The sequence below is a fragment of the Lates calcarifer genome, linkage group LG1, assembly GCF_001640805.2.
Source record: "Lates calcarifer isolate ASB-BC8 linkage group LG1, TLL_Latcal_v3, whole genome shotgun sequence".
NCBI classification, from domain to species: Eukaryota; Metazoa; Chordata; class Actinopteri; family Centropomidae; genus Lates; species Lates calcarifer.
In genome coordinates, this window is record NC_066833.1 from 10,887,076 (window position 1) to 10,901,019 (window position 13,944).

Genomic DNA, 13,944 nt, shown 5'->3' on the forward strand with positions numbered 1-13,944 from the left:
CGGCTTGAACTACAGACCTACTATTCAAATTATTCAAAGCTTATCTAGTCATTTTACTTCTGACCAGACTGATATACTTCACCTCTTTGCCATCAACCATAGCTAAATGCTTCCTCAGTCCTGTTCACAATGAAAGGTCGTAGGTCTCTGTCCTCTCAGCTCTTTGGAACATTTTAGCATCTTTCAGCCAAATATTTTCCTCAGCAGTAGATGAACAACAAACCAGTGCACTATTTTACAAATAGGAATTGACTTTGAAAACAACTTGGTTATAGCATACAACCAACTGTATTCAAACTAAAGCTTTTTGGATATAAAACCACTGCAGTGCCAACTTCCATGCCACAATGACTGATCACGGGTAGAACTCCAGACTGTAACACCTTCACATGAATAAGTGCTGCAAACAAGATCACAGTCGCACAGGGCGAGTGGCAACTAGCCAGCTGTGGGACCAGTGCATGCTGCTCTTTGAATCGCTACAAAGCCATGGCAACAGGCTCTCATAATAGCAATCCCCAAAGTCAGGTGCTGGTCTCCTGACTCTGTTATTGCTCCTGTCACTGAGTCATATGGCCCCAGGGCCATGGCTTAGTGTGTCATGTAGCCCCCCCACCTCAGTTAGAGACATGAGGGTTCATCAGGACAACTCATTCAGCATAAATCTCTAAAATGTCCTGTGGGAATTTCTTCACTGTAAAGATAGTTCTTATTAAGTCACTTTTCTATAGGATGTTTGTGTTATCCTTGTCAAGGCAACAAAAAACACAAAATTAATTTTCATTCATTTTAGTTGTCACTAAACTTAAAATGACAAAAATATCTTGCTTACATATTCAAAAAGATCAAGATTTGAACCATGAGGACAATTAGTTGGACACTAAGTCCCAGTTAGAGGGAGAGAGTGATCACTTCACTTCTTCTCAAAGGCTCTTATAGCCCCAAGAGAACTTGCCAACTAATGCAACTTTGTTCTTAATTAGTTCAGAGAATCTCAAACAGAATCCTGCAGTATTCATACATCCTTAAAGGCATACAGCATGAGCCGAGGACAAGGGAATATACTGTACATTACATTTTTTTAGCCAATAGGTTCTTCAGCTTTTACTGGCTGTGACCTAAATGAAGAATTCAGTTCACTATAGGATACAGGCTGATTAAAACATGTTGATACTGTTTTAATGTGCAGAGCCACCAAGAGAGGGCTCAAGATTCATTTAAGGTCCTAAGTTATGGTAAGTTATGGAGTATATGAGAGGGTGTGAAAAAAACACAAGACTTCCCAAAGGGGAAAATGAAAAATGACATATTCCTCGGGGGAAAAATAAGAAAAATGGGGAATATATGGATTGAGTTTGCAAAGTCTCCAAAAGTGAATTGCTAATGACACTGCCTAATGCTACAGGCAAGTTAAAACCTTTTCCCTTTGAATTTTGCTTGTGAGGCAATATTCTATCCAAGGGAGTGGCTTATAGGCCACTGCAGCTCAATACTCTAGAGTCTGAACAAGCACACACACCCTGACACACACGCAAACCTTTGTGCAAGTTCATATACCTTTCTGTGCACATACACACTGTTATGTTATTGATTAATAAGTATAAATCAAAACTATTATATGCATGACATCAGAGGCATCAGGAAGGATTTAAGGGATACTTTGTATCTGTGCAGAGAACAAGAACTACCTGACATTTGTTTCTCTTCCTCATGGCTTGCCTGGCTGAGCGTGTGGTTAGTCACATGCATGTCTGTGTACTCTGTTGACTGTTGGTCATTCAGGAAACGGGCCATTTTAATTAATGGCTATTAAATCACGTTTTAGTTCCAGTTCACAGGTATTAATTAAGAGGATAAAGGTTACATAGTTGTTTGTTGTCAGCTTAAAGCTACATAAAACCACTGAATTCCTTGTTGACAGTGTCAGTGTTTTTGTATTTAAATAGATGGAATTAAAAGGAAGTTTAAACAATTTTGTTATATTATCAGATTTAAAGCGGGAGCACACAGAACAACATTCAAATCTACCCCGAGAGGTTCTTACCTTGTCCCTGTCTTCCACTAGATCGCTGAGTATATCATCAGGGTCCAGAATCCCCCCATCACAGTATTCAACATGATGAGTCCGAACCAGGAAATCTCCTTCCTGTAACACAAGACACAACCAACGTAAATCAGCAACTTAATGTGTGAATAATTCTATCAGCAGCTGATCAGTCTTCCCACTTTGCTTATATGAGCATAACGTTTCCAATTCTTAAAATAGTGGCTGCTGATGTCAATATTACTATTCAGGATTATCTGATTAAGTCAAGCCAGAAGTACATAGGCCACATTAGCAAATAAAAAAGGTAAAAGTAGAGTTTTTTATTTGCTCAATTTGATTCATTTCCTACTGAAACTTGTTACTGAGCAAAAACAGCAGTTTAATGTCAAAAACAGAGACCAGTGGAAAAAGGCAGTTTCATCTGCTGCATAGTTAAAAAAAAATCTGTGATGCTTTGAATGTTTAGTATTGTTATTTACATTTTAAAGGAAGTGTTAAAGATTTAACTCTAATTTAAAGGTAAATTAAAGTCTTGATATTTGTTTAACAGCAAACATTATAATAGAGACCAACAATGAAAAAGTCGATTTTTATTTCATGGAGACTTAAAACAGAATAAAGCCAAAGCTCAGAGCAACCATAAAGGTCCTCTCTACTAGTCACCAACTCCCTCTTTCTGTTTCTCATTTATGGGGCTTTCTCCTTCCCCTCTCCTCCCATCTGCGCTTTGTCTTTTTTTTTTTCCTCCACACATCTTCCACATCTGTCCCTAGGTGCCTCATACAGATTACAACTCCAACCTGGCCCTTTCTCTCTCCCTCCTCACTCCCTTTCTCCGCTGTGTTGGGTCTGTGATTAATGACATCAACACTGCACTGGACAGCTGACTACATAGAGCCGGTTGTTGAACAACATATTGAGACAACACACACGCACACAAGCAAGCACACACACATACACATACACACATACACATACACATACATACATACAGGACCACACACAGCCTAAGGAAAGGTATGAGTCAAAACGTTTCAGGGTGGTGCTCCATTAAGTCACTCTTTCAGGGTCAGATGCTTGTCAGTGCTTTTTCAAAAATTCCCATCAGGGAGAGTGTAAGGTAGAGCGGGGTGTTCTGTGTCCCTGGATATCACTGTAAGTCTCAATGTCAATACTAGTTCCAACACTAAACTTCACTCTGCAGCAACACTCTTTCCAATATATTATTTATTAACTAACTTACATTTTTAAGATAGTACATACATAGTATACATAGAATATATTTGACAGTGTAAAATAGTTTCTTTGTATATTTATACATTAGATCTGATTAGAGTTATCTCATTTTCTGATCTATTTTGACACTCATCAACAAACCAGCTGAATTTTTAATAGCCAACCTGCTTGGCTCCACATAGTTTTTGTGTCTTATAGGACTTTTGGACATGCAACTCAACTGTGTTCATTAAGGCTAGGCACAGAAAATGTTTTGAAATAAGGAGTTCCTTCGGTGGTGGATGCTTTAAGTTAAAAGATTTGTTCAAAAGTCTTTTTTAATGGGCTAGAAGTAAAAGAAAGTAGCATTTCAACCACTTAACATTTTAAAACACACCTAGATTAACACTGACTAACACTGTGTTTCACCATATGTAAATGATACAGTACTCCAGTAATAAGTCAGCTGATATGTGATAATGTGTTACATTATAAAAATGTAACTCAGCATACAATTCAGAAATGTTGAGTTTAGTCATCCCTCACTACCATCTGGCACCAGATGATATAACTACAAATACAGTTGTGTTTGCTTACTTGAGGTAAAGCTTTTGTGCCTGGTTAAATATAGCCTAGGACCATAAAAATCTATTATGTCACAAAACAAGTCATTTCAATGGCTTTTCAACCATCACTGTTACACAAGACTCTGACACTGTGGCTGTTTATACTGTTAAATTGTCTCTCCCTCTTCCTCCCTCCCTCCCTCCCTTCCTGCTGGAATTCATTGTATAACCCTATTGTAACACTGACTTGGCTAACACCCAGGCCAGATGTATGAGAGAGAGAGATTTTCAAACATTGCATTTACATTGTTTCAATTTTCTCTTTTGCGAAGTGTTTATCTTCCTTGAGCACTATCAATCAGGGTTTGGAGGCATATTAACTCTGGGACAGCACATGTGAATGTTTCTATGATTACGAGGAAACATTTACGTGCCAAAGTGTCATGTAAATGTTCTGTTCTGCCCTTGGCTTTTCATATAACATCTTGTGGAATTTTGTCTGTGGTGTGTAACTGGCAAGTTGTCGATCCAACATCCCCACACAAACAGTAAGTCACTCCACAAGCAACGTTACGAGCTATGCCTTGACAAAAACACATGATAATCTCATGCAGTGTTTTACATTTTTAAAGAGAAGAAGACTACAAAGGAGCATTAAGGGTAATATTTTCAATGGGTTGTGAATTCAAAAGTAAGAAAAATGACTTTTGTGTCAACAAAGCCTGCTCTGATTCCAAAGTCCACATTAAAGCCTTAGGGGGCCTCTGGGGCAAAAGTGACCCTGCAATACAGTTAACACAGCAGACTATACATTGTGTTTTCATTTCAGTTAACACTGAGTTTTAGGGTGCATGTCCCAAACAAATAAGCAATTCATCAAATTACCACAAACCAACTGACAAACCTGGGGCTTTGCCCCTTAGCAATGTTAGTAATCTAGCACTCTATGGATTTACGCTGTTCTAAAGTAGTGCAATCAATTCACCAAATCTTGACAGTCAACTGACAAAAATTAACTGATTCTAGTTAATAGCCATATTAGTAATTTATCAAGCAAACCTCAGTAATTTGCTGTTCATGATGTCACTTTGCCTTAAGCTTGGAGCAGACATTTGCTTTTCATACAATGTTCAAAATAAATGTGCATAGATTTAGAACTGAAATGATTAGTCTGTCTTATAATCAATTAATTGTCTTTTTTTTTTTGGCAAAAATAGTGAAACAGTGACAAATATTATCTGATTCCAGGCTCTGAAATAAGAGGATTTCCTGCTTTTCTTGGTCTTATCATCGAAACTCAATATTTTGAAGACATTTGAAGACATCACATGCAGCTCTGCCAAGTTGACATGGCATTTTTTTGATTTTTGACATTTCACAGACTAAATGACTCATTAAATAATAGAAAAAAAGAATTTGCAGACTTATCAATAATTACAATAATTACACTGGCACGTATAATTAAAAATAATAACAATAATCTTAGGTTGCAATTAAATTACCATTACTTGTAACGTTTTTAAATCACATTTTCCCCCTGTATTTAAAACTGACTGCAGCAGACAGGAGCCAGGACACAGAAAGCACAGTCAAATTGTATGTTTTAACTACAGCAGGAAAACAACGGTAAATGTAGTGATAAAAGGTATTTGCAGAACACTGGCTTCCAACAGCCTCATTCCTTTGGTGACCTGCTGTTGCTTTTAGGTCAACAACCCTCTATGATCTCTTGTTACAGTAGGCAAGCCATAAAGCTAAGAAGACAAGAGATGGAGAGGTAGACAGAAAAGAGCTGTGAGCACACTGATCAAATCTGATATTAGGGGGGAGTGCATGAATAATATGTTACATATTTTTTGGGGAACTGCAGAAACCCTTTACCCCCAAGTCTGTGAGTTTAAAAACATAGAGGGAGACTTAGATATTGTAGGACTAAAGATAAGAGCTGTAAACACACGGATGTAATCTGAAAATCAGGGGGATTAGTCCTTAATACAGTGTTTTGCTTGATACTTAAACAGATAATCTTAGACAATTTTAGGCATTTGACTCTCGGGACATCATCCAGAGATGATTATTAGTTTGAAGTAAAATCCCACCAGGGTTAGATTATTCAGTGTTGTTAGGTATGCGTTTAACCCCTTGCCTCTCCCCCACTCTTCATCTTTAAACAGTCAGCCTTTCAAGTCTGCCAGCTGACACAAGAGTTTGGTATGTATGCTGCTGTCAAAACTGGAGGCAGCGCAAAGAGGTGGACTTGGGCACGCCACAAATGAGTGATCCAGGGTTCACTTTCAGCAAACACTGGAGCTCATGCTGTCTACACAAAACGTGAAAGGCATCTGTTCCACACATTTACAGCTGAATACTACAACAGGTTAAATATGAGGCAGTGTACATCAAATTCCACTAGATTATAAAAAGTAAAATATCTGGATCCTTAGCCAAAACGGAGGTCGGAAATTATCACAATTTCATTGAGAGGCCTCCAAGTTGTCTTGACAAACATGATTTTGCACAGACAGCGAATACTGATGCAGCACCTAATTTTGTGGAAAAATAACAACATCTGATTGTCCCTTGACCCATCTTGTTACCCAGCAGTAACAAAGCTCGTCTTCTGCGACCAGCAAAGTTAGAAAATTACCACTGGCAGTGCCATGGTAACCATTACTCACCATGTTAACATTTAATCAATCCAGGTTTCAAACGAGCACAAGCGGATTCTTCACTCATCTAGCTGAGGAAAGTTTGTTCATCTTGATGGTTCAAAATCAGATTACATTAGCATAATCATGAGTAATAATTAATGTGGCATGCTAAACAGTAAAACTGAACAATTTCAGAATCTATTGACCAGGATGATCTGCATACTAGGCTACAGCGTTCATTCTTATATTAATTGTCTGGTTATATGGCAGGCTTGTCAGGCTGTTGTTTAATTTGGAAAAGCCTGTGTGCCATTAATGTCTTTCCTAACTTGGAAGAATAGAACAAGAATTATAGAATAAAACAGAAATAAGACTGGAACAGAATAGATATAAATAGAGTAAGAAAAGGACCATAAAAGAACAGGATCAACAATGTATTGCGGTGTGTCTGCAGGGAAGGCGGCCTGTGTCTCCTCCCTGCTCCTCCCTCTCAGAAATAATTGCCTGTGCTCTGGCACGGGGCCAGAATGTTTTTACGATTTTATCAGCTTGTTTGGCCACGCCTTATCAGCATTCCTCCCCTGGCTAATGAAACCACAGCACACACCCACATAGGCAGGAACCCTTCCATACACATCCACCTTACATTTTATATGTGCACGCATACACATACACACTGTTCACACACCATCAGCTTACAAAAGGAACTGCTTTCACAGTTTGGTTCTATGGTTTTGGAAATATCTAGACCACACACAAACAACACATTTAGCCCCAATATTGTGTTAAATATAGATGCAGTCTAATATCACATATGCATAAAATTATGCTGTGCATATATTTGAGAGAAGCAAATCACATTTTCCTTCAAAAAATGCACACTAATGAGCTCATATGATTGTGCAGTGTGATATTACATAGATTACAGTCTTCTTCTTAGGATAGACTAAACCTGAAACCACAAAAACAGGCATCCATAAACACATAACCACAGGCTTGTCTGTTTGGCCAAGGGTAATTAAGAAGTCTGTCAACAAGCTGATAACTTCCTGACAACTCCCCACAAAAACAACCTCAGCTTTCCTCCCTCCTCCTCTCCCTCTGGCTGCTCTTCCTCTTTGCCTTGCTCTTTAAGCTATATCCCTTTAAACATTCATCATCTTTGTTCTGATTCCTTCACAGGTTTATTCATTTCTTCCCTGCTGCCTCGGTACATGAACCTCATGTTTGATTGTTTTATGTTTGTTTTTTTTTAAATTACAACTTACATTCTCCATTTCCCTGTCTGTTTGTGTTTTCACTCTATGCTCCATCCATCAAGAGTGATACCTATAAATATGCTGTTTTGCATCTTAGTTTTGTAACAGATAAGTACAGATCACTGAGCACTGACAGTTCCCTGATGTATTGAGTTAGGTGGATGATGATTAACCTAAGACTGTCATACAGCCAGTTCTGATCCCCTCTAAAAGGTTGCGCTGGAGCCAAGTATTAAGGCATACCTCAATATGATAATGGCTACTTTGGCTTATATCATAAAACTCTAGTTCTGCTTTATGCTATATTTCTATCTGAACTCCAAAATCCATCTGTATACACTATGATTTAATTTAATTTAACACAATAAAAATCATTAGGGCGTTTTTTTCTGTGATTTCTGTGAGGGCTATTTATATTTTTACATTTTCACTGTCAAAAAAAACACACACCCAGTTTTTTTTTGTGCTTATCATTGTAACACATAGTTACCTAAAAGGACCAGTTTAGACATCTCCAATGAACTATGTCATGTTTACAGATTAGCATCAGTCACTGAACTGCATGTCCACAAAAATCAGTCAAACTCAAGATTATGCATAGCATTTAATGAAGTGAGACTTCTCACTGCAAAGAACTTTCCACGAGCTGAGAGTCTACAGAGTACTTAAAAAGACTTAGTTAGTATAACAAAGATCTGCATCCTACATACTAAGACATCAGCACTCTCTGCCAATCACTTTCTAATCCCATTTGTCTTCCCTATCCTCCCTTTGGTTCCACACTGGGTAACACAAAGGGGTATAGAAATTCTAATTAATTAGGCTGTGATCAATGTGAAACTAAAAAAATCTATGCAACTAAAATACAAAATAAATCCTCTCTGCGACTCAAGTTAAGACTAAACCTCAACTTGTTTAAAGATCACTAAATTGAAGCTTTAATGCCTATTTTAAGTGTTAGCTCTTCTTAAGCACCGCTGTGGGAACTCCTAACAAAGAAGCTGATAAATGGAACTGCCAGTGTTAGTTAGCTACAGTGGTTGCAGGCTGGAACACGCAAGATAATAAAATGTTTCAAATACAAGCAGCGTACTCTCTAAGTAGGATGAAGCAGATAGAGTGGATGGGGTGATGGAGAGAGGCAGGGGAGATGGAGGGAGGCAGGGGAGAGGGAGAGAGACAGACAGAGAGCAACCTGTCTCAGTGACAATTTAAAAATATGATTTGCCTAGCACTGGGAGGGAGGATTAGTGACTGGACAGCTCTTATAACATACACATATCCCAGCTTTCTAATCCCGAAACACATTAACAGCCATAATTACACAGCTACGACAACAGATTAGTTGTTGCAGGAAAATGACTGAGTGATGGAGAGAAAGCAAGAAAAATACACATAGAAACAAATATAAAGGGAAAAGATGGGATGAGATGAAGCAATTCGGGAGCGTACATATTTGCAATTCCAGAGAAGGAAGAAGAGGGGAGTAAGAAAAATGTGAACACAAACAAAAAGTAGGGTATTTGAAATGCCAAATAATAAACTAGGAGAAGAGAAATATCTTTGGCCAAAATGTCCAAAGAAAAGTAGGAAGAATGACAGAGGAAGGATACATAAAAAACAAACAGGAATGTCAATGTAGTAAGAGAGGGAGAGATTGAGAGATGCTGACAACGGTGTGGGAAGAGAGAGAGCAAACAGAGAGGAGAAGATAAAGAGGAAGAGCTGTGGGAGAGCAGGCCAAAACACACACAGTGTGCATGTGCTCAACAAGGCATTTCATTCACACAGACGGGAAACAAAGTATTTAAACACTCTGAGACCTAATCGATAGAGCAGGGAGGTGCATCATTACACACAATGCAGCTGCAGGAAAACATTACTGGAGCTCTCACACTGTCTCTCAGTGAAAATTAATAACCATTAAAATGTTGCTGCTTTGGGGTAAGATGAGATACAAACTACACTGCAACATGGCATGTACCTTTTGTTTTTCATTTTTAAAGTCAAACATTGGTGTTACCAAAATGAATCTTTAGCTGACACTGATCATGTCAGTAAGATTAACTGTATTCGTCTAACATTTGTATGGTTGAGAACTAAAAATAGTTTTCCATTTTCTTTAATTTCAAAAGTAGTGGGGGGTCCAACATCATCACTTGTTTACTGTTGCTTAGTCCCACCTGTGATTTGAACGTTGTTACTCTGTTTGTCATGATTCAAATCATAAGATAACACTCAAGAGTGTTGAGGTTAGAGGACAATCTACTGCTGTTACTTTTGATTATTTGCCATCAATACAACTCCAGCCAAGTAAAAAACACAGCTAACAATAGCTGGAGCTGTCGCTGACTCTGCAGGTGATGAAATAAAATTAGCAAAAAGTGATGTCTAGTGCTAATTACAACTAGTTTCCATCCATTTAGCAGGATGGGTCCTCTCAAATGCTGAATGTTGTAAAGGGACAGACGGCTAACAGATGGTAATGGCTAATAGTCAACACTATGTGCGCTTGGTGAAAAAGGGGAAAGAACTTTACATTACATACATAAACACTGATACTCTATGCAGTATAATGTGTCCCAGTCAGCAGCTTACCGTAGAAGCTAACAATTTATCGCCTAGCAACAGAGCTTTTTCACAGCTGACATTTTTCAGCACTACAGAGACAAATTTCATCAAGATGGTTCAGTCACATCCAGGGTCACAGTCCAGGGTCACAGTAAGCCATGCATGCCAGTGAGCACACCTAAACAGAGTGCTGTTGTTTTCAATGTTATCAGTTACACCTGTACTTTTCCTGCTACAACATACCAAAAGTGTCTGCTGTGAAAAAGGTTTATGCTTTATGGTCGCTGCCTCTGTTCATACCTAGTTGTCCATCTTGTTAGGTTAAAAGAGAACAGAGGCTGAACAGAGTTGTCTCACAAAGTAGGAACAGAAGGTGAAGGAGGAAGTGTTCAAAGAGGAAGAAGAGTTCAAACGATAGAGAAGCGAGGGTTCCTGCTATGTGGAGAGCTATGAAGGGAGGTGAAGAGGAGGTGCACCAGTGAGAAGAAAAGGCTGATAAAGAAGATGAAGGGGGCAAAACACATAGGAGCACTGAGTGGGGATAGGTATGGGTAAATGAAAGGAGATTAAGAGGCAAAAAAGGCAGCGAGGGAAAGAAAAAGAGATGGGTGGATAAAATGAGTGCATCTCCAAGTGCTGTCTCAGTGTCTTTCACATAAACACAAACATACACACACAGCTTCAACATCTCTGCCTCTCCCTCAATCACAACTGAGGCCATCTATCTATATAGCTTGTGTGCTCTTTGAATAATGGAGCCAATATAAAGTGAGTCACTGAGAAGATTTGGTCGTCTGATGGGGGTCACAGGGTTCCCGCCCTAAGAGCAGTGCAGGGAATCAACAGCAGGGATAAAGGAATCACAAGAGGGAGACATTTGCATTTTACACTCACAACTAAAGTGGAAACGACTCGTGCCTGCTCCCTGTCTGGATCATCACAATTCATATCAGATATGCTTTTAATTTTTTATACAGCAATTATGGAGAACTGGACCTCCTGGCTTTGTCTAATTTCCCAAGACTTTGGGATGTGAAAATCATATGGTCCTTTCATGATATAAAAATGACAGAGCTTTCGATTATTCTTTTATGACTTCAGGGAAACCCTCAAATATTATGAAAGCACTGTTTCATAAAAAGTTATCTCGCCTCTTTTTCGAAGTCTTTCAGGAGTTCATGAAAATCTTTACACATTATTACAAAACTACTTCTTACAATTAATAATGTAGCTAACTGCTGGCTCAGAGGTCAGACAGTCTCACAGAGAGATAAAATTACATTTGTTCACGCTTTTGTTCGTGTTCTTGAGCACACTGGAGAATCTGGTATCAGTAACAATGAAATGTTATTCTACAGCTAAAATTACTGCAACTCAGAAAGTTTAACAGATGAGCAGCATTTACATGAAAAAAAACATCCACCATAACTGCTTTGTAGGGTGATGAACAAGGTGAGGTAATTTTGAGATTTACCTACCTGTTATATTTGGGAAAACATCACTATAAGTAGCTGGCATGTTGGTTTGCATGTCCTCTGGATTAGTATTTGTGTATTGTTTGTTACAATAATAATGATAATGAACTCCTTTACCTGGTTTTGGAACAGCTACACCAAAACATGCAGTTTTATCATGACACTGCCTACCCCAAGAGGGTAATTTCAACCATTTCAGCTTCTGCTCAGTACCTGTTCCAGGAGTTTTCTGTATCTCTGCGTGGCTTGCTGTATGAGGTCCCTCACGGTCCAACCCTCCTTGCAGGGCACCACCACACCAGTCTGTCCAAACGTCACTGTCACCTTCATGATAGCACTCTCCACTTCATCCAAGATGCGTACCCTCTGGATATGGGTGGTGAACAATGGCGATGAAAATGCCGGAAGGCTTCAAACTGTTGAATGCCCCCCAGAGAGTCTTCATAAGGAGGCAGGGGATGTAGCCAACCAGAAAAGGTAAAAAAAAAAAATAATAATAATAATAATAAAAATTAAAATGCAGGATTAACAGTGAGTTGCTTTATGTCAAAAGCTGACACTTGCATCCAGATAAAACTTACATCACTTAGAGCAGTTTGTTCAAATGTCACACAGCTTGTCAAAGTGGTCAGTATAGCTCCTTCATAAGCTTGTCAGATGTGTTTACTGTCTATCCATGCCATGTCTCCCAAATTCTGAAGCCACAACCCAATGGCAGGAGTAAATACATTAGTCTTTCACGCTATGGTCCATGTATAAACAACGTTTCTAGAAACGTTAAAAGAACTGCAGTCTTTTCATGAGTTGAGTGGTAGCTGGTAAACGAGAAGTGCGTGTTATGTCGTTGCTCACTGGGAGTTAACTAGCCCTGGCTTAATTTTACTTGACAGAGGCAGTCTGGCAGCTAGCTCCAGTTGGCTAAAAGTGATTAGCTTGATACTGTAACCTGGCCTTGCTAAGATAGTGAGCCAAGGATGAAAGAAATACACTTTGCCAGAGGCATAACATATCGTCACCCCCTTCTCCACTACGTTACAGCTTGTTTCGAGAAACGGACACATGCATATCAAAACTTGCACATAGTTTACGCGAGCTGAGTCCCATGCTAGCTAACGTTAGCCACCTTAGCTGAACTTTGGAGGGAGGGATGCAGTCGCTCGGGCATCATCCCAGAAGTTTTCCCTCGCGCAAGTTTCCGTTTTTCCAAGCGGCCAGCAGCATCCACTTCATCGCCGACAGATTAAGTATGACAGCACAGCGGTTGTTTTCATAGTCAGGGACAAACTGAAGGCGAATTGAAAATGTAAACGGACCACGGAACTGTGTGTTGGAAAAGTTTTGAGATGCCTTCACTGCCGTCCGCTCCTGGCCAGTTCCTGACCAGCTCCTCCGCCACTCATTGCTGTCACTTTCTTAAAGGAGAACTGCTCCAGTTACTGCTACAATCAAACAGCGCAAGGATGATTTTGGATCCACATTCTGAGTTACAGTTAGCAGCACGGTAAAATATGATGTGTAGAGGAGAGAAACACGGATTAAAGCTGACAGAGGAGTGACATGAATTCATCGAGTGGGTCATTTTTAATATCATGCATGCATATCAAACACTCATTCTCAAACCCTTAAGTTAAATAGAAGTAATAGTTTCTCACTCAAAATTATTTAAGATGCATGAATTACACGTAAAAATGGTAACACTGGTTTAAATCCACTATTATAGCTATTTCATCTCATTTCATCTATTAGGGTACACAAAAAATGTGGACCCTAATAGTGGAGCTTTTCCTGAAGTAATGAGTGAAAGGATCTGCTGTGATATTTTCCTCATTAAACTTTTGGGTGATTTCAGTTCACGTAATGCATAGTGTTTAATGAAAAAAGGGATATTGTTGTAGAATATTATAGTATTATCCAAACTCCTGGTTACCAATCTTGCATGACATCCATAGCACAGCCTTGACCTCTGATGTTTTTGCTTTCCCGCTCTATCCAGAACACCTCATGATACATTTTACATAAGGTCACTATGGAGCATTTATTTCAGCATTTATGTCACTTAGACATACTCCACTTCATACTCCTCAGGCTATAATATTAAGGGATCCTCACTGATTCAGTAGACATAAAATTTGCGTGAGTGCGAATCTTGATCAAACCCAC

General features: G+C 39.0%; 1 protein-coding gene across 1 annotated transcript in view; it reads right to left on the reverse strand.

Annotated features, from left to right (window-relative positions):
* Positions 1–13,180, reverse strand: part of LOC108902825 (partitioning defective 3 homolog B-like) — a 173,677-nt gene extending 160,497 nt beyond the window's left edge. The window contains 3 exon segments of the mRNA XM_051070118.1: positions 2,045–2,146; positions 11,998–12,223; positions 12,908–13,180. Coding sequence (XP_050926075.1) covers positions 2,045–2,146; positions 11,998–12,114 — 219 coding nt within the window. The 5' untranslated portion in view covers positions 12,115–12,223; positions 12,908–13,180.
* Between the last annotated feature and the right edge of the window lie 764 nt (positions 13,181–13,944).